At 48.7% G+C, this 21,427-nt stretch overlaps 1 protein-coding gene across 1 annotated transcript in view; it reads left to right on the top strand.

The window, feature by feature from the left end:
- GAS7 (growth arrest specific 7) overlaps window positions 1–21,427 on the top strand; it is a 278,601-nt gene that overhangs the window by 136,128 nt on the left and 121,046 nt on the right. Inside the window, exon 3 of the mRNA XM_006029347.3 lies at window positions 9,852–9,929. Coding sequence (XP_006029409.2) covers window positions 9,852–9,929 — 78 coding nt within the window. The remainder of the gene's footprint in view (window positions 1–9,851; window positions 9,930–21,427) is intronic.

Here is a 21,427-nt window from a genome sequence, read left to right as displayed (position 1 = left end):
GTGGCAGGGGCTCAGGCTAGATGATCTGTTCAGGTCCCTCCTGACCCTAGCTACTATGAAACTATGAATGCTGTTTCTAGAGGCTGGAGTGGCTTTCCTTGGTGCCACATCCTTGCCAAAGTACTTCAGCCTTTTCCACCCCAAGCTCAGTCTGTTGGGCCTTCGTTGCTTTCTTTACCACCTGTGGTCCTACAGACCCTAAACATGCTTGCATGGAACCTAGTTGCAAGGGTTAGCAATACTTGGTTTCTGACTGTGTTCTGCTCTGCTCTCTTAGGTGTATCTCTCTTTCTTAGATTTCTTGAGTGTATTTTAACAACTCAAGAAGCAGCAGGACATGCTGCTTGTCACTGTTGTCCCTCCAGTTTACTTGTGGTAGGTTTGGGTGCTATGCCTTATGGTCATCAGGGTTGCCTGTGTAGTTTTAGTAATAAGTTAACCATAGAGTCATAGAGAAGTAGAGCTGGAAGGGACCTCCAGAGGTCATCTAGTCCAACCCTCTGCCTGAGGCAGGACTATCCAAGCCATCCCATACACACCAAAATCTAAACTATACATAAGACTGCTGTCAACCGTGACACAACACAGACCCCTTCTTTACCCACCAACATGCCACAGGTAAAGAAGGGGAACCAAGGTAGCCAATGTCCTGCTTCTGTAAAATGTTGTCAACATAAGCTTAAAAGGGCCTGGGTAGAGGACCATGGCCCCTGCTAATCCCCCACAGTCCAAACCAATCTGACCATGAGGTAAAATTCCTTCCTGACCCCAAATATGATGGTTTGGTATGACCCTGAAGAGAGGAGTAAGACCCTCTAGCCAGGAACCTCTGTATCCAACATCCAGTGCTAGAGTGACCAGTTCCTAATTGAGTGAGACGGTCCCAGAATGGGAACATCAAGTCCCAGTCCCAGGCTGCTTGACTCTGGGACAGCATTTAACCCAGACTCACAGTCTCCTGCAAGGATCCAGATTTGGAAAGCAGCAGGGTTCCCCTTGCAGGCTGCTTGGGGCTGCCAGCAACAGGATGCAGGGGATGCCACATGCATGTGTGCGCCTGCATACATGCACGTGGTCGGGAATACAACCAGGCAGCATGGAGAGTAGCTCTCTGCAGGTAAGTCTATGGTGGGGGGAAGGAGGCATAGAGGGAACTGGGGGGGAGCAGACTGAGGCCCCCATGGTGAGGGAGGGAGTGAGGCAAGGGTTCGGGGTGCTGCCCAGCAAGGGCAGTGCATAGGGCCAGGGCCTGGGGATTGGAATGGGAAGGAGCCACAGTTGGCTCCCCACTGCTGTGTGCACTCCTGGGAGGGCAAATGGGGGGGATCACATGCCCCTGAGATTTGTGCATGAGAAAGGGGTGGGTGCAGGCTGCTTTTGGGCTCCCTGCCATGCTGCCCTCCCCCCCAAGAGCCCTGTGCTGGCCACACTGCCATGGCAAAGCGCAACCTGCCCATCCAGGAGCAGCGGGGGAGGCATGGAGTTGTGTCCCTCACTGCTGCCAGGTTGGGCAGGCGGTGCACAGCTGGGGGGGGGGCAGAGAGCCCTGACCCCGCAGCCCGCATCCACCCTCACTCCGCTCAGCTCTATTCTGACCATGCTGCTGGTGGGTGGGAAGGGAAGAGGGAAGGAGACCGTGTCCCACCTTTCCATTTTGAAAAAGTTCTCACCCTTCCTAATGCCTCTGGGAAGGCTTATAAACACCCTGACATATTGAAGAAAAGGTGGGGAGGGGGCAGCCAGCAAAACCCAGCAGCATGGGAAATATACCTGGTAGAACAGGCATAGCTACACCTAGATTATCCATGACCAGTGGCTTTCTGACCTCCTCTTGAACACCTCCAGTGTTGGAGAATCCACAGCTTCCCTAGGCAGTCTATTCCACTGCCTCACTGTTCTAACAGTGAAGACATTTTTCCAAATATCCAATCTAAACTTACCTTGCTGCAGCTTTGAACCTTTGGCCTTCATCCTTGTAGTAGGGTGGCATCCCCAGGGATGGCTATAAGCCCCTGGAGGCCCCCCAAAATTCCCTTTTTGCCCTGCTTGCTCTGGGAATAGTCTCCCCTTCGCTCATCCACCATGCCTTGATGTCTTTTATGGTTATAAAAGGGAGGCTGCCTCAGGACTTCCCAGACCTGGTCTTGTTCTAATGTTCACTTGGTAACTGTGGCCCTTTGCCTTATGGGCTAATTGCATGGCTCCATGTCCCCCTTCACCATGCGTTGCAGATGGCATCATGATGGACATTTTTTCTGTCACACATCTATACTCATGCAGCCTTCCTCCAAGCCCTCAGACCCTTGATCTCTCACACAGCCCTCTTCTGGGCCTTCAGAAAGCTCAATCTCTCACACAGCCCCACTCAAGTCTCCAAGCGCCTTGGTCCCTCATTCAGTTACCCTCTGGGCTGCCAGACCCCTTGGCCCCTTGCTCAACTCCCTTCCAGGCTGCCAGATTCCTTGGTCCCTCACTTGGCCCCTTCCTGGATCCTCAGACCTCTTGGCCTCTCAGTCAGCCCTTCGCTGGGCTGCCAGGCCCCCCCAGTCTCACTCTTGACCCCTCTCTGCACTGCCAGACCCACTGGTCTCTCACATGGCCCCTCTGTTGGCCTCATTATTCTCCAAACTCTTGCTGGGCCACTGGACCCTTCTGGTCCCGCTATACTGTTCCAGGCCTCTTCCTGCTTCACAGACCCTTCTGGTCCCACTCGTTTTCAGCCCCTTCCTGGGCCTCTGGAACCTTCTGGTCCTGGTCTGCCCTGGCCCCTGACTAGGCCTGTGGGCCCCTCTATTATCACTCTCTCTCTAGGCCCCACTCTGGGCCTCTGGACCATCTGGTCCTGCTCCTGCTTTTATTTTGGGGTGTAGTCCCATAGCCTTTCCCCACCAAAAGGGTAACCCGCAAAGTAGTAAGGGCTGGGGTTTTAGGGCACCCCAGACTCGCCCTTCCCTGGGGTTTGGCCCTGGTGGGACTTTTGAGGGGCTGCTCCACCATAAACAGTCCCACCACCGTGACCCCAAACCCCAGTAGGATGCAGTTTTCAGTCATGCCCAGGAACAGCTTAGGCCCTGGCCTCTGTCCCCAGAGCCTTGCTGTTCCTAGCTAACAACCCTAGCGACAAACTCCTTGGCCCCTTACTGATGTCACCCCTCCAGGCTCCCTTGGCCCCAGCTCTATCTTTCTGACCCCTGATCTCCCTTGTTCTCATGAAGACTCCCCTGGACTCAGCTCTCTCTCCCTGAAGGCTACCTCAGATCCTGGCTCTCCTGTTTCTGGGTCCTCTGATCTTTATGCCATCTCAGTCTCCTTCTCTACATCCGGTGACCCTATCTCAGCCATCCTCATTCTGGGCCTCAGTTTCTCTGACCTCTTCCTGTCTAGCTGTGGCCACACTTGTGTCTTCGGCCTCTCCTAGGCCCTGGCCCCACCTCCGACCAGTTGAGAGTTCCAGGCCCCTCTCTGGCAATCTCCCACTGTGACTGCCTCTGACCTTCAGCCAGGGCTTTCTCTGGGGCTGGGACCTGGCCCTGGTAGCAGGCCAGTGAGATTCTGGTAGCAGGCCCAGTGGGTTGCTCCCCTTGCCACCTTCTCTTCTGGGCCCTCGAACTCTTCAGATAGCTCTGGCTTGGCCATCTTGACTCTGGGCTGCAGGCCCCTGATGCCCCTTCCTCTCTGGCTGTGGCCACACCTGTACTTTCAGCCTCTCCTAGGCACTGGCCCTGCCTCAGGCCAGTTGAGAGTGATGGAGCCATAAAGGGTCTGGAAATCTCCTGCTGTGGCTGCCTCTGACCTTCAGCCCCTCTCTGGGCCCTGGCCCCGCTAGCAGGCCAGCGAGATTCTACTGGGGTCAGTCCTCCAGCCTACCAGCCCACACCCACTCACAGGTCCGCTCTCTCAGGCTACTCGACAACTCTCTTAAGCTCTCAGCTATAGTCTGTGAGCTGACCTGAGCCCCACAGTAAGGATTGGGCCCCTCCACACTGCTTCCCCACTGTACTAAGTACCAGTTCTTCCTCCTCCCTCCTCCTCCTCCTCCCTCCATCCCTACCCTCCTTCTGCCTGCTCTGCTGCCTTCAGGCCATCACACCGATTATGTGCTGAGCCCCTCTCTGGGCTTCACCTTGACCCCATAACAAGTCTTCTGTGCTGAGCTCTTCCATCAGGGCAGTCCTCGTGCTGGGGTGGTGCTCACTCAGCGGGTTCCAAGATGTTACTGCTGGACTTCTCAGTCTCAGGGCCTCGGCTTATACCTGCTCTAAGCCCAGCCTTCCTCCGGAATCAGGTGACTTCCCCTATCAGGCTTAGCCTCACCTGGCCCCCCTCTAGGTTGGCTGACTCCCAATCTGCTCTGCCTGGCCCACAACTGCCCATGGCTTCGCAGGCTGCCTGCCCTCTTAAAGTGGCAGGCACCACAAGTGCTCTGCCACAATCCTTTCTGCAGCAAGAGAGAACAGGTGCTTCTCTTCTTCTTTATGGAAGCCCTCCAAGTATTTAAACCTTGCTATCATATCCTCTTTAAGCACCTTTTCTGCAAGCTGAATATGCCTAGCACCTTCAGCCTTTCCTTGCATGGCTTTCTTTCCAAGGCCTGTATCATCTTTGTTGCCCACCTCTGGACCATCTCTAACTTTGCCACGTCCTTTTAAAATGTGGAGCCCAAAACTGCACATAGTACTCCAGATGAAGGCCTAACCAATGCCAACTAGAGAGGCACTATCATCTCCCGTGTCTTTCACCTAATGCTTCTGTTTATGCATCCCAAAACTGCATTTGCCTTTTGAGTGGCTGCATCACACTGCAGAATCATATTGAGTCTGTGGTCTAACAGCTGCCACACTCCTACCATAAGGAGCTGTTTTTTTCCCCCAACAATGGATTTGCATAGGATGCTTTGGATAGGGATGATCCTGACTCTAGCAAGAGATGGAATTAGATGATGTCTGGAGGTCCCTTCCAGCTCTACTCTTCTATGATTTTATTGTTGACTTATTCATGTTGTGGGCCTCCAGTCCTTTTCTACAGTACCATAGTATAGCCAATTTCTTTCCATTTTGATTGTTGTATCCTAAGTGCATTCCTTGTACTTCTACCACTAACTTTGTGTGTACTGCTGCTCAACTTGAGACCCCTGGAGACAGATTGTAAGAAGACAAGTGCTAGGCACTTTCTGCAAATCAGTTTCTTTAGGAGGCAACAAATTGGACAACAAAAATACAGGGACTTGGTTTCACTAGACTAGTGGTTCTTAACCAAGGTGCTGTGGTATTCCTGGGTGCCTCAAGAGTGCTGCATGGTACAAACATGATTCACAAGATAAATCTAGAGTTTTCATATAGGAATCCATAGTGATAAAAATATTCTGACCTGTTGTGGTTTTTGAGTTATTTTCAACAGATGAGTTGTTCTACTGTTTTCCTGTAGTCAAAAAAGAGAGGGAAAACTAAGAGCTGGCATTTTCCAAGAAGTGCCTTGATTCTGTTGTGGGGTGCCTGAAGTCTAAAAAGATTGAGAACCATTGCACAAGAGTCTTGTAAAAATCCGATCTTGACCATAAAACCGTATGAAAGAGTGCTGAGTGCTCTACTGAGTCAGTTGTAACTGCTCAAACTTGAGAACCACATTATTGAGGAACCTAAAATTAATGCAAGTCTTTGCAGTGCTTTCATCAACATTTCTGTGCCTCATTTTTTCTATCTGTAAAAACTTTCTACATTCCAGGAGCGTTGCAAGGATAAATCTTTTATTGATTGATAAACTGATGAGCAGCACAGAGAAATCTACAAGGAGCTTAATAACTCTGTACTCATTGTAGAAGTTAAATAATATCTGTTAATTATGGCCTGGGGCTTCATATGGACTGAAGGGAAAAGTAGAAAATATTGAATAACTGTTCATTCAGTGAGCATCCCCCTGATGTATCTAATGAATCACACTCCTGTGGAAAAATAGTGCATGGTTCTGTAATTAAGGATTATATTACAATTTATGTGCTCAAGGGAATAAATATTGTGTGGGAAATGTGGGGGTTAGAATCATCCCTTTCTGCTCCCTACGTTCTGGTCTTGGGCAAAAGCCTTTAAGGCACCCTTATGTTGCTCAAGCATCAGGCATTATTTTAATCTTTCTACTTCATCTATTTTTCCCTGTTCAGTCAGTAAAACAAGGTCACACATCATCTCTCTTGCTTTAGGCATGTTTGCTTCAAGAGAAGATTGCTAGTCACCTTGGTAACAAGGGAAAAAGTCAGAATGACTTCTGTCATTCTGGGTACAGGGATTTGTTTTGGTTTGACTTAGTCTGGGGTACAGTCTTCTGATGAACTCAGTGATCTCAGCTTCTCCCACTCAATACTGTTGTGTGTGGGTAAGAGGAACTTTGCATTTGTCCTTGTTGAATGTCATCTGGTTGATTGCAAAGCCCTGTGCTTGGAATGGAATAACCTCATGCAAAAATACAGACTCGAGTATGACACTTTAGACTACAGTACTGCAAAGAAGGACCTGGGGTCCAGTGGAACATAACCTGATTATGAGCCAACAGCGTGCTCTTGATACAAAAAAGGCCAAAAGCATACTGGCTTGCATTAATGGGAGCGGCATTTGCAAATCAAGGGAAGTGATTCCTCTGCTCTATTCTGAAGCCTTACTTGGAGTACTGCGTCCAGTTTTGGGCCCCGCATTTCAAGAAAGTTGTGGACAGATTGGAAAGTGTGCAGCAGAGAGTGACAAAAATGATTAGGGGCCTGGGACAGTGGCAACGGGCAGGCGAGAGTGCCGGTGCCCCCCTGCAAGCGCCGGCCAGGGAGTGGAGTGCCATTGCACTCCCAGAAGTGCCTGCAGCCACTCCCAGAAGCCTCCGCAGCAGTTGGCCATCTCACAATCGGCCACGGGGGGACCGCTCCCCAGTTGCTGACTTGTCCCTTGGGACTTTCTTAGACAGAGTCCAGGACCTTCATCTAACCCAGGAGGTGCACAGCCCCACCAGGGGGGATGCCTTGTTGGACTTGGTGTTGGCCACGGGCGACGACCTGGTGAGGGGGCTGCGGGTGCTTGACCCCCTGGGTGACAGTGACCACTGCCTGCTGGTATTCACCATTCAGCGCAAGGTGGCAAAGGCAAGCAGTCGGGCTGTGGCCCTAGATTTTAGGAGGGCGAACTTCAACGAGCTAAGGAGGATAGTTGGAGAAGCGCTGAAGTCTCAGAGGGGAGGAGAGCCGGGTGTTCAAGGGGAGTGGTCGCTCCTTAAGGAGACGATCCTCCAAGCCCAAAAGAAGGTAATCCCGACGAGGATCAAAGGGGGCAGGAGAGTATACAAGCCTCCATGGCTCACCAAAAGCATCCGGGAAAGTCTCCAGTTGCAATGAACTGGACCCGGGCTCCGTGGACCCTGGTGCAGCTGCTTGCAGCCTCTTAGTTACCTACCATGGCCAGCCCAGGCTTTAGGCAGGCCCCTGCTGCCCACTACAAAGCCCTAGCTGCTCACAGCAAATGGCAGGGAGGCTGCAAGCAGCTGCACTGGAGCCCACAGAACCCCAACCCAGCTTGTTGCCAGCACCGGGTACATGGACTCCCCCACCAGCTGCCCCAAGGTGCGCATGCACCTACCAACACCAAAGATCCAGGCCAGGGCTCCATGGACCCTGGTCTCACCACCTGCTGCAAGCAGCTTGGGCTCTGTGGCAGGCATCAGGGGCCTGCCCAGAACCCGGGCCACCTGTGGCAAATTTATGTGCCAAGCAAAGTGTCTTCATGTGCTACGTTTTGGCACACGTACAAGGGTTGCCAACCCCTGCTATACATAACCAGTGCTCAACCTTCAGCCTGTGGAACAAATCTGGCCTGTGGAGCCAGGGCATCCAGCCTGCAAGAATCCCCACTGGTTGGAAAATTGGTGGAAGTTCTGCATGGCCAGATTCAGCTCTGCCTGTGCCATTGCCATGCAGCATGTTTAATATCTAAGCATTCTGATAAGCATTAGGGCTGGGTCCACCCTCAGTCCATCTGGATGGGGCCAAGGTACTCCTCACCCCCACACACACTTGTCTAGACCAGGGCTGCTCCACCCACTTCCCTCCCCTCCCCCACCACCAATCCCCCAACTCCTGCTGCCCAGACAGAGAGATCAGGATCAGGCTGTGCACCACCCCTTCCCCAGGGTGAGGGATGGGGCTGTCACCATGCTGGCTCGATGCATTGGATTGAGCCCACCAGCTGCCAGGTGTAATAGTTATTCTCCATCTTCTTTATGTTAGCTTTTCAAATCTCTGAAAACTGCAATTATGTCCCTTTTAATTGTCTTTTCTCCAAGCTAAAAATACCTCATGTTTCTTAAAATATGGAGCCCAGAATGGTGCACAATATTCTAGGTGAGGCCTAAGGGGCCCCAGATGAGGCCTCCAGATGGGACCTTATGTCCATTCTGTGTCATATTGAGTCTGTGATCACCAAAACCACCTCAATCCTTCTCAACAATAGTGCTACCCAGGCATACCCATTTTTTATCTGTGCATTTTGTACCCCCTCCCTAGCTGTAGTACCGCTATAGTGAACTTCATTCTGTTGTCTCTAGCCCAATTCTCTGATTTATCAAAATCCTTTGAATTCTACTCCTACTGTCCAAAGTGTTAGTAGTTCTTCCTAGTTTTGTGGCGTCTGCAACTCAATATGGAGGCTTTCTGCCATTTGGACACTGATCCCTTCGTAATTACACTTTGCTTGCCATTTTTGACCAAATTGTGTAGCCATATTATAGTGATTTTATCCAACACACATCTCCACTTTACTTTTAAGAATATCAAATGAGACCATCAAAAGCCATTTTAACTCTATTACTTGCATTCCTTTCAGCCACCCAACTTGTTACTTTGTCAAAGGGGATCAGGTTGGTTGGGCATAATTTGTTTTTTAACACATTCAGGCTGGCTATCAGTGATCAACTTTTCCTCTTTCAGATATTTAGAAATTGACTCCTTTATAGTTTGTTCCAGTAACTTCCCAGGTATTGAAAGCAGGTTGACTGGTCTTTGACTCCCCAGCTCCTTCTTTCTCCCTTTTGTAAAAATGGATGCTATGTTGGCCCTTGTCCAATCATCTGGAATGTTGCTCATCTCCCATGACTTTGTAAATATTCTTGCTAATGGATCTCCTTCAGCATACTGGCATTAATTTACCAGGCCCTGCTGACCTAATTTCATTCAATTCAATCAAAACTCTCAGATGCTCTCTTTAGTTATCAGGACCCTCACCTCAGCCTTTCTTTGTCTTTGTGTATATTATTTTTGTTAGCCGTCTGGTTGTAGCTTATGCTTTTTTGTGAAGACCAAGGCAAAGTAGCCACTGAAGTTCCGCATTCCATGTCTTCTGTTAAAGATCACTCTGGCTACTAAGCAATGGACCCCCTGCTTCCTTGGTCTTTCTTTCCTGACCAATGTGTTTGTAGAACCCCTTCGCTAGAAGAGGAGCATGGGGTGAAAGGAAGCTCCATGTATGGGAGGAGACACAGAGTGCCAGGATAATGGAGTGCCTGAAGGAAAGGAAGAACCTCAGAGGAGCAGGGTGCCCCATGTTGGCTGGAAGTGAGCATGGGGAAGGTTCAGGTCAGAGGGTTATTTTGTGTCAGCTGAGACTGTGGGGTTAAAGGGCAGTGGGTAATTTCCCAGTATTTGGGGTTTCAGGATTGCAGAAGATGCCCATGGAGGTAGCACAGAGAAGTGTATAACTAAGCCTTGCTAGGCAAGGGGCAAGATCATGAGATACATGCCAAGTGAGATCATGATCCATTGGTTGTCCTATGTTCTGGACATGTGGTTGTCTGCCTACCACACTCATATTGCTATTCTCTTTGAATAGAAACCACCTGGGAGCGGCCAAGCGGCGTGCCTGGGACCCCCAAGACCCCTGTGACACAGAAGAGTCCTCTGCCTGCAGGTACAGTTCACTCACTGTGTGGGTCCCTAGAAGTTTGCTATAGCAGTTCTCTTAGTAGGAGCGAAAAGGCTGGGTCTTCTGCTTCATGTTCCCATCATCCCTGATGCAATGGTAATGGCTCAGGAAAAAGCTTCCTTTACTTATTGCTTTCTTGGCTTATGGAGCAACTATTTGGTGTGAGCTCCTTTGCAGGCTCTAGCTGACTACCTAGAAAAGACTCTGGCTTGAGGAAAATGAAGTGAGTTGAGTCAGCTATCAGCTGATGATGCACAGGATGCAGGGGAAAGAGGCAACCAGCCTTCTGCAATCCTCTCAACATCCCCTGAGAGTGAGGGGTTTGGGGAAAGGCCAGCAGTAAAGCAATGAAAGGCAGGTTTCTTGAACATGAACCTTGGGTGCATTAGGACAAGTGTGGAATTTTTAACATGTATTAGTGAACTTGCATTTATATCCTGATGGTTTATATTCTATGATGATGGGATAAGGGATGGGATAGGATTAAAAGAATGAGATAGGATTAACAAGGGAGGCGATTGTGTATATATTAGGAATTGGGGCCAAATTAAAACCCAAGTCTGACTGAGGAATCCACAGAACTCCTACTGAACTGCTTAAGTGCCAGAGGCTGCTGGCACCTGCCCCCAGACCCAAAATGGCATTTAGGCATGGCAACACTGAGGGCGAAACCCTACCTCACACTTAAACATGTCAGGTGCTTATGGACGAGCAGCAAGGCTGCTCCAATGCGCTCTAATTACAGTGTGTCAGAGCAGACTCAATTAATGGTAATTACCATGCTCTAGCAGCCTCCAGCATCTCATGTATCTGTGTCCCATACTTCAAAATAGCAGTTGAGGTGCTTTAATTAAAGCTGCCCCCACCAGGATTTTGAAGTGCGGGGACGCTGGTACATGATGAGATGTTCCCGGCACTTTAATTAGAGTGGCTCTTGGAGTTGCTCTAATTAAAGTGCTCCCCCCCACACACTTTCTGGAGAGCATGTATAAATGCCCTTAAGTGGCACTTACAGGCACATAACTGCAATGTTTAGCACTTGCATATAGCATTGGACTCTTGAAGCTGGCAGTAGGAGGCATTCTGCCTCTCAAGGGCTTGCAACCCATCTGCAGGTGATAATGAGCTAATAGTCTCCCTGGCTGGGAACGAGCTAGAACAGATGACCAGTTAATAGAAGTGAAGCCAAAGAGTGTCAGTAACTCTGGGAGAGGAGTGCTGGAGGTTAGAGAAGAATACAGAGTTCAAATTACCTTTTCCTTCATGTCTGAAGGAAGACATCAGATTTTTGGTTGTGATACCAGATTTGCCTGTCACTTTGAGGTGTGTTCATTTATTAGGGGTATGTTTCTGGCATCTCTGTAATTCTATCAATGTGCTGCTTGTGTTACTTATGTTCTATATGGAGCTATATTTCTCCTTTCTTCGAGTCCTCACCCCCAATGGACCTATCTTGCAGGACACAGTTTCAGTGGGGCCGGGTTCCTCCAACCACCAAATCAGTCAAACATATACGCACATACACACACAAATTAACGGGGCATGCCTGAGCCAGGCTGGGTTATTCAGCATTGACAGGCTAACACTCTCATGAGCCTTGAAGCAGTTCATCCCTTATTTCAACAGGACAATAATAAATGCAGTTAGACACACATACACACATGCTAACAGAGTACATCTGAGCAGGCTGGGTCTGATCAGCACGTTCATCTGATACCCTCATGCGCCTCAAAACTCAACACATCCCAATCTCTTGTCACAGTGGTCCTAGTAGTAACTCCCTTGATGAGCAGACCCCACCGTAGTTTGGGGCATTACAGGGATCTTTGGCTTAGGTAAAAGAAGCATTGCTGCAGAGCAAATGGGGAGGTCAAGGGGAAGGAAAAGTAAGTGAGGTTCAGAGAAACAGAATAGCAACCAGCTTGACCATAAAAGTTATTTATTGCCAGGTATATGAACTTATGATGATACCAGTAGTAATAGCCATACAAGAGATACAAATACAACAGTTACAATATTACATAGTTTCAGTTAGGTATTTGGGGAAGTCTAGCTCAAGTCTGATCAGCAAAAGTCTGGTTTAGAAAGTTGCGCCTAGGGTAAGAAAACAAAAGTCAGGTTTATAAAGCTGTGTCTGGAGTAAGAAAGCAAAAGTTAGGTTCCTGGAGTCAGATAGAGAGAGAGAAAGAGTCAGGGTCTCACCACTCAGCAAAGCTTAAACCATTCGATGTTCCCAGGTGTTTGCTGGAGCTTGCAGACAGGCAAAGCCCTCAGCATGATCAATGAAGGGATTCCAGGCAGAAAAGGAGTGGAACTGGTGCAGCTTTTGGATCCAAGCATCAGGACAGAAACTTGAGCTTGGGTAGGGGTTTTTGTAGGGAACTAACAATGGCTCAAGGGAGAACACTAAGTTTGTTTATAGGTAAATGATGGCTTATATGCTGTATAATAGAAACTGCTGGCTATGGGTGGTTATGGGTGGCATTATTCTGAGGGAGTTCACAATACAAACAGGCAAATTCAGTGTTTTGGGTACTCATAAAGGAGTCATTACTAGAATTGGTCTGATAACTACTGAACTGGGTGTGTGCAGACATGGGTTGGTTAGCATTTGGAGCAGTGATTTCCCATCATACAGTGTTCCCCTGCTTCTCTGGTTCCAGAGTTCAGTGCGGTCCTTGCTTTGGAATCTCTGTTCTCCATTCCGAGTGCTAATGAAGGTGCATTCCTGACCCATCTCCCATGCAAATGAGTTGTCATCCATTTCCATCTCCGATGTAAATGAGACCAGGGGAGTTGCTTCACTCCTATCACCCTTGTCTGGAGGGATTTAGGTTCATCTCCCACTGCATCTTCATTGTCTTTTGTAAGTCCTTCCTCTCATCAGTTCTTGTTCAGGTACAGGTGGTGGGGGAGGAGGGGAGGGTGAGTCCTTTGTGAGTCAGACAGGCTGCATACTGTGCTAGGTTTCCCCAAGAACACAGAGCTCACGGGTAACAGTTGGTGGATTTACTTTGTTTATTGTGGTTGCGAGGCCTCTTCTGAAAGGGAGAAAAGTGGTCTGAGAACCTGAAACTAGAGTGGACTTGCTTATCAAAGACAAGAAGGTAAGTGGTCTTCCTACCCAATGCCTCCTTCCTCCCTCATAACCTAAACCAAACCAGAGCAGAGAGGTGAGGCTCCTTTTCAAGGTGATGGGTCAGTTTGGTCCCTGTGGCCCCTGTTGCATTGGATCCAGGGTGATCAGCATCACTAAATATTGCTGGTTTAGCACTGTACTTTTCTGGTGTGGTACTATGCATTGTCGCTATGGGTTGCAAAATCACAACAGGCCTATTTGTTGCCTTAAAGAATCATGGGGAAATGCACACACAAAACCACAAGAGGAGATCTGACTGTTGCCTCTGTTCTCACCTTTGCAATCAGTTATGTGTGTGGGTATCCTTTATACCATATACCAGGCACTGGTATAAATAGGGTGGGGCAACTGCCCTGGGTGCTGACTTTGACGGGGGAGGAGCAGAGTGGGGGAGAGTGCAAAAAATGGCTGCCTCTGGCAACTGTGCATTATCAAAGTCTGAGCACAGAACTTTCACTTCACAGCTGGAAGTTGCCATTTGCCCCTATGACCCAGGAATCTGGCCATATTATTACACTGCCAATAGCAGGGGTTGGCAACCTATGGCCTGCAGACATGGGGCTTCAGCATCGGGGTGGGGAGTTGGCTGTTGGTGTTCTTTCCATGTAGCCTAAGGTTGCTCATTTGGGCCTGCTGTAGGAAAAGGTTGCATACTTCTGTTGTATAAGACAAAGAACCTGTTTGTACACTAACAAATCATAGGCTGGCATTTGAGTCCTCAGTCATCACATATCAATTTTCTTTGAGTCACTTGTAGCTGCCAAGGGGCACCTGTTCTCTTTGTCATTGGCTAATTTATCTGCTGATTTCCAACACATTGCTGCAGGTCTGGTTTTAATATGTCCAACCATGGCCTGTTTTTCTTTTTAGAGTTCCCAGATGTTCTTTGTCACTTTCATCAGTCATATAAATATCGTCCAAATAATTCTGTGTTCTTGGAATACCTTGCAACACTTGATCCATTGCTTGTTGCCGTATAGCAGCAGCAGAAGCACTACAGGTTTCCCTCGATTTATGCATTCCCAGAGAACGGTGCATAAATCAAATTCACATAAAGTGAACCCACTTTATAATGTAACAAATAGGAATAGGTTCCCATGGTGTTGAGGGAGGGAGGGATGGAGGCTGGGACTAGGGAAGGGGATGGGGAAGGGCTGCTGCTCCTGGGGCTGCACAAGGGGTAAGTGGGGACAAGCAGAGCTCTGGGCGGCACAGAGTGTGGCACTCACCCCAGCCCCTGCTGCAGTGGCCCCAGGAGCAGCCAGTGCCAGCTGCCTGCACCTCAGCACCATGCAGCACATGAGCTGGAGTCAGTGGGGACAGGCAGAGCCCAGGCACGGGGGGACAGGCAAAGCACAGTGCAGCAGTGGCTGCAGATAGCTGGCATCGGCAGCTCCTGGGGCTGCTGCAGCAGGGCCTGGGGTGAGTGGGGCCCTGGCCCCACGGCCCTTTCCTCTCCCCCACAGACTTACCTGCTTGTGAGGGGGGGAGGGGGGACGCCTATACTGATCGTAAAAAAGCAATTTTACCTTGCATATAACAAATTAAGGGTCTAAAAATGTTCATTGCATAAGTGTGAATTTGCATATACAGAACCCGCATAAATTGAGGGAATCCTGTACTAAATACTAGCCTGTTGCCCTGGTATGACTTCTTTTACACAGGTCTGCAAGATAAACCTTTAAATCTTCCTCTACTTCAGGAGTGGGCAAAATACAGCCCACAGACCACATCCAGCCCACCAGGCCATTCTATCCAGCCTGTGGGGCCCATAAAAAATTTAGAAAATTAATATTTATCTGCCCTGGCTGACAAGATCCAAGGGCAGTAGGACCCAGAGGGAGCCAGGGCAGTTTCCTGCCACCCCAGCAAAGCTGGCCTGGCCCTGCCTCCCCCACCCCAGCTGGAAGCCAATGCCTAGCAGAGGCTTTTGGCCTGGGATCCTGGGGCTGTTCTCATCTCCCTGCACCAGAGGGAAACTCAGATAAGAACAGGGAGAAGGGACAACTGCGGGCAATCACCCAGTCCTCAGGGCCATGCTGGGCTGGCTCCTGCGGACCCAGTGCTACAGCCATGAACCATTCTCCTGACAGATAATGATTACGTGGGCACAAATGACATGGCTCGGAGTAATCCTGGATGGGTCATGCATGACTACAGGGCTGTGAGGGCTTGGCTTAGGGGTCCGGAGGCTCAGGTAGTTTTTTTTCTTGATCCTCCCAGTCATGGGTCATGGGCCCCGGAGAGATAAGTGCATTGATGAGGTGAACAGAAGACCAGGCAATGATGCCATCATGAGGGGTTTGGCTTCTTTGACCACACTCTGCACTTCAGTGAGAGCAGTAGCGAACTGCTGGGAAGGGATGGCCTCCACCTCACCTGGAATGGGAAGAAGGTCTTCTTGGCCAGCATGGTTGACCTACTCAACAGGGCTTTAAGCTAAGATTGCTGGGGGATGAGCGGTTAGTCAACAGTTCTAGCCCAGGTCATGCCAATCACAGTAGCAACAGCTTGAGTACCCCAAGGGAACCCACTCTGGGAACCCACTCTGCCCAAGGAAATGTCACGTCTCATCACATAAGGAAGCCTAGGGCTTCCCGTGGCAGACTCAACTACCTGTACACAAATGCCAGGAGCTTGAGCAACAAGCAAGAGGAGCTGGCCTTTCTCCTGACTGATAATGATTATGACCTTGTAGGGATAACAGAGACCTGGTGGGACTCCTCCTATGACTGGTCAGTAGGTATAGAAGGCTATCCCCTCTACAGGAGAGATCGTGTTGGGAAGAGGGATGAGGATGTAGCTCTCTATGTCAAGGAGCAGTACACTTCCCTTCAAACTGAGTTCATTAACCATGGAGGGCATCTTGAGACCCTCTGGGTTAAAATAGGAGGGAACATAGGGAAGGGGTTATACTTGTAGGAGTCTGTTACAGACCTCCTAACCAACAAGAAAAGCTGGATCTCAAATTCAATAGAGAACTGGCCAAGGCTGCATGTTCCCGATGTACGATCATCATGGGAGATGTCAACCTCCCTGACATCTTGTGGGAAGAGCACAATGCCAAGTCTGACCAGCGACGTAACTTCCTCACCTGCATTGAAGACCTGTACCTGATGCAAGAGATCTACAGGCCAACTTGATCTGGTTCTGGCCAAAGGGGATGATCTGGTGAGTGATCTGAGGAAGAGGGCAAGCTTGGACCAGGATCGGATTACTTTCTCTGTCCAACACAGGGTGGGCAAATCCCTCAGCAAAACAGAAATCCTCAACTTTGGGAAGACTAACTTCCACAAACTCAGGAGACTGGTCAGTCAGGCACTAAGGGACCATGGCCCTCTAGGAAGAGGATTCCATGAGGAGTGGTTGTTCCTAAAGAACTCAATCCTCAAAGCGGGGAAGTCCACCCCATCCCGCAGAAAATGCAGTCAGAAGGCAGGGAAATCCCCTTGGCTCAACAGAGAACTTCTGGATCTCCTGAAACAAAAAATAGAAGCCTACAGAGATGGAAGAGATGGAAAACTGGAATCATCACCAAGGAGAACTACTCAGCACTAGCCCATACCTGTAGGGAGTGGTCCAGAAAAGCCAAGGCAGCAACTGAACTTAGGCTAGCCTCCAGAATCAAGGATAACAAAAAATCATTCTTCAGATATGTAGGAAGTCAGAGGAAGAACAAAAGTAACATTGGCCCCCTGCAAGATCAAATGAGGCAGCTGACGTCTGACACCCAAGAAAAGACCAATCTCCTAAATGATTACTTTGTGTCAGTTTTCCACCCACCCAAAGGGGTCACACTGTCAGACAGGACGCAAAGTATCCAGGGTTCGGGAGAGGGGCCCACAATTGACATAGATCAAGTGAAAGAACTGAGAGGTTGACATCCATAAGTCCATGGGCCTGGATGGATTACACCCAAGGGCCCACAATTGACATAGATCAAGTGAAAGAACTGAGAGGTTGACATCCATAAGTCCATGGGCCTGGATGGATTACACCCAAGGGTCTTAAAAGAGCTGGTGGACATCATAGCATGCCCTATGGCCAAGATATATGAAAGCTCATGGTGCTTGGGTGATGCACCAGAAGACTGGAAAAGAGCCAACGTGGTCCCAGTCCTCAAGAAAGGGAGAAAGGAAGATCCAGGGAATTATTGACCTATCCGTCTGATGTCCATCCCTGGAAAGATCTTGGAGAAGATTGTCAAGGGACCCATCTGCAACAGGCTAATGGAAGGTAACCTACTGAATGCCAGCAAACATAGTTTTATTACTGGAAGGTCTTGCCTGACCAACTTCATCTCCTATGACCAGGTGATATATTGCCTGGACAAGGGAGAAAAGGTTGATGTTATTTATCTGGATTTCAAGAAGGCCTTGACCATCTCATGGTTCGATGGCTGGGGAACTGGCTCTGCAGTTGGATACAAAGGTTCCTTGGGCTATTGTCAGAGTGGGTTCCTTTGGGCTACTCAAGCTGTTGCTACTATGAAATCTAACCATGTGGTGCTGGAGCAGTGGGCAGGGAGAGAGGAGGAACAGTGGAAAGCAGGGAAATGGCAGTGGCAGGTGGTGGGGGAGTGATAGTGAGTGGGTGCATGGGTGGGAGTGCGGGGCCTGCACCGGTGTCCCAGGGCTAGCACTGGCAGGGCCCAGAGCAGGGCAGTGGGGGCTCTATGGAGCCAGGTTGGGCTGTGCCAGCAGGAAGAGTGGGGAGCCAGCCCAGCTGCATAGGGCCCCTGCCAGTCCGCATCCCTGCCGCCCTGCTCTGGGCCCTACCAGAGCTGGCCCCAGGACACCAGTGCAGGCCTTGTGCTCCCGCTCTTACGCCTGCTTCCTGCCACTCTCCCACCACCTGCTGCGGCCATTTCCCTGCTTTCCTGCTTGCCGCCATTTCTCCTTCCTCCCCTCCCATGCCTCCCAAACCCCCACACACATAGCCTCCCCCACACCCCACATCCACACACACCCACAGCCCTCAACAAACCTATACCCATGCACCCATATCCCCCACAGCCCCCCACATTATAAAAGAGTAAGGCTTAATTTTAAGCTATTGTACAATCACCTTTATGTACACTACACAAACACATGCAAGTCAGGACAAAAATATTTTTTGAAATCAAATTAACGAATGTTGTAGTAGACGTTTGATTTTTAGAATATAATATGGTATTTTGCTGGTTCCAAGATGGCAAATCCCCTTGCCAAAAGGAGTACTTCCAGGGAGCAAGGGGACGGACTTCTGGTGGCAAAGGTCAGTGGTTAGGGGGCGGGACTTCCAATCACAAGATGGCTACCAGGGGATGGGGTACCTGTTGAGGGGTGGGGCTACCCTTGTGGCCCTTGAAAGCTTGCCAAAACTCAGGAAGCGGCCCTCTGTCCAAAATAATTGCCCACCCCTTCTCTACTTCCATCTGTAGGTAAGCTTGTAACAAATCAATTTAGCTAAATCCCTGTCCTGATACTAATGTGGCAAAGGTCTTCAATTTGATGTAGCAGATATTCAACAAGTATCAGCACATGGTTTAAAGTAACCTTAAGTCTCTACATACTTACAGCACCACATTCTCTCCCCTCCCATTGGCATTGAATCTGAGTGCCCAACTTACTCTAGGCTACTTTTGAAAGTGGACCCTCTTTTCTATATGGGCCAGTTCAGGGTCTACCTCTGCATGTATTCTGTAAGAAGCTGGCCAAGCTTTGAGAAACTTTACCGGTACCTGTTCCTCTTTTATCATTCTAGTTTTGATGTATGTTAGAGTTTCTATGCCATCCATGAACACTTCAGAAGCCTGGTCTAATATACCTTTAACTGTTGTTTAACCTTTTTTTTCAGGGACCTATGAAAGTGACTGTAGTATCTTTATAGCAGCCCATCCCAGAGGGATCTTTAAACCATTCATAGCCCCACAGAACAGGTCCTTGTTTTTCAAAGACAGATCTAAAAGCCACAGCTTATTGTAATATTCCATCTGGAATGGCATCACCCCATTTGGAACAATCTTTTCTCTCCTTTTTATGTTTTCAGCAGTATGTGTGTCTTCCTTAACTTTTAAAACACACACAGTTTTCATATTCTGAACATAAGACACTGCTTAACCTGTGTCCACCTCCATTGGGTGTTTTTTTCCTAGCAAATGCATGATTCGTCACCCTTAGGGCCCTGCAGATATTACACTTAAGATGTGATTAACTGGTTAATCATGTCTTAAATAGTAACCAGGCCACAAGTTAATGCAATTAATAGTACGATAAAACACGGAGTAAGCCACAAATTACTACACATTTTTTTTAACAAGTAACCTTGTGGCTGGTTCCCACCATGTCCTAAATTACACATGTGGCCAGGCAGCTGATTAGGGATCCCAGCCTTGCTCTTAACTCCCATGCATTCATAAGGCTGAGAGTGCAGATCAGGTGACTGTCTCTTCCAGCCTCAGGAGGGTATCAGAGTCAAGGGCTCCCATCTGCCTCTGAGGCTTGAGCTGCCATCAGCTGCTGCTCCCATCTGCAGAGGCATATTAGAACCCATTAATCTGCTCTCTGGAGTCTGGGAGTGGCAGCTGATTGTCACTTCCAGCGTCAGGGATGCATCAGAGCTCTTAACTCTGATTATGCTCCCAAGGCTAGAAGCAGGAATCAGCTGACTGGCTTCCTATTTGCCAGTGCAGTTGGAGCCTGGGATCATGATCCAGGACTCCCTCTGCACTGGAAATATGGTGTGATGAGGATCTGATCCCCAGCCCCACAATCATGCTTCCTCCTATGCCCGTCTAGGGCATTATCAGAAGCACTCCAATTATCCTGGTGTAGCCAATCACTTCCCTTGCCATAACAGTTTCAGCATATTCTGGTATTCACAGTTGCAGCAGACTTCTTCTGACCAACCTGTGCATGCCACGCTCTTACCATCCCATCCCCATCTGCAGTTGTATTCTTTCCATGTGTAGCAAGAACCAAGGTAACTCACGCCACTGGCATGGGTAAGAGTGCTACCATACTGACCAGCACAGAATATGTTGTAAATATAAAACTAGGAATTGGTTGCCATCAGCAGATTCAAGTATGGTAGTGTAAATTTTAAGATTCTTATAAGGACATTCAACTTGCATGTTTGAATATCTTGCAATACCTTCATATAGAGACTTAAACTTCCATTAGATGAGGCTGCTTTCAGTCCCTGATGAGCTGGGATGCATTTCAATTGGAGCTATAGTGGGGAAAGGTTGGGTAGACTGTCTCCAATTAGTGTTACCTTAAGAAAAAGTAAAACCTCAGATAAATCAAAATATAGGCATGCAATTCCCATTTACAGTGAATGTTAAGACTGTAAAATGAAAAGATCAGAAGATGCAAAATGCCAGATACACCACCATAATAATCCTTCACTATAATGTGGTTGCATTCTGAGATACCTAATCATACTAGGACATACACAGTGTGTCTACACTTTGCAAGGCAGTGTTCTTTGGCTGTGCTGTTTTTGAAAATATTCTATTCACTTTTGCTGATGTTCCAAACTCATAATGATTTCCATAAAAACACTCCAGGAAACCCCTTTGGAGCTCAAACTCTGGTCTCACTGGCATACTTCTGGGCTTGGAATATGTGCACAACTGGACAGGAAGTGCTGGGGTCCAGTCAAGTTTGGGGAGGCTACTGCTATGGTGTAGGTAAGCCCACAGTTCTCTCATATGGGTAATAATCAAAGTCTGAACACAGAACTTTCACCCCACAACATAGACATGCCTACTTCAGCTGAAGGAATACCTCAAAATGAAAACAGCCTCTTTGGATCTGTCTGGACTAAATTTTAGAGGGATTTATGACTCATTAATTGAGAATACTAGTTGGTGATTTTAGTCTGATGTCAGGCAAAACAGTAGATTTTCACCTTAAAAAACAGCTAAATCAGATACATACATATGTATGTAGCCTGTGCCCAAGTTTACTTAATCAGATGCTGTGAAAGGACATGCACAGAACAGCGTATAAAATGGAGAGAAAGATTTGAAGCAAGAGGGGAGGGGGCAGTGCTGGCAGAGTCAAGCAACCAATCATCATCAGCAGTCCCTCTCAGTCAAGGATGATTGTCTTCCATAGATTTCATAGACTTTAGGGCTGGAAGGGGCCTCGCAAGACCATTGGGTCCAGCCGCCTGCCCAAGGGGCAGGAGTCAGCAGGGGTCAAATGATCCCAGCAAGATAAGCATCCATGTGTTTTTTTAAAGTACCCAGAGTAGGTGCTTGCATCACCTCTGGGGGGAGTCTATTCCAGGCCCTGGGGACTCGGACAGTAAAGAAGTTTTTTCTTAGGTCCAGCCTAAAATGGTCTTGCAAGAA

The sequence above is a fragment of the Alligator sinensis genome, unplaced genomic scaffold (assembly GCF_000455745.1).
Source record: "Alligator sinensis unplaced genomic scaffold, ASM45574v1 scaffold1023_1, whole genome shotgun sequence".
In the NCBI taxonomy this organism is placed as follows: domain Eukaryota; kingdom Metazoa; phylum Chordata; order Crocodylia; family Alligatoridae; genus Alligator; species Alligator sinensis.
The sequence above is the reverse complement of the archived record's forward strand: the minus strand, read 5'-3'. Positions and strand labels throughout refer to the sequence as shown.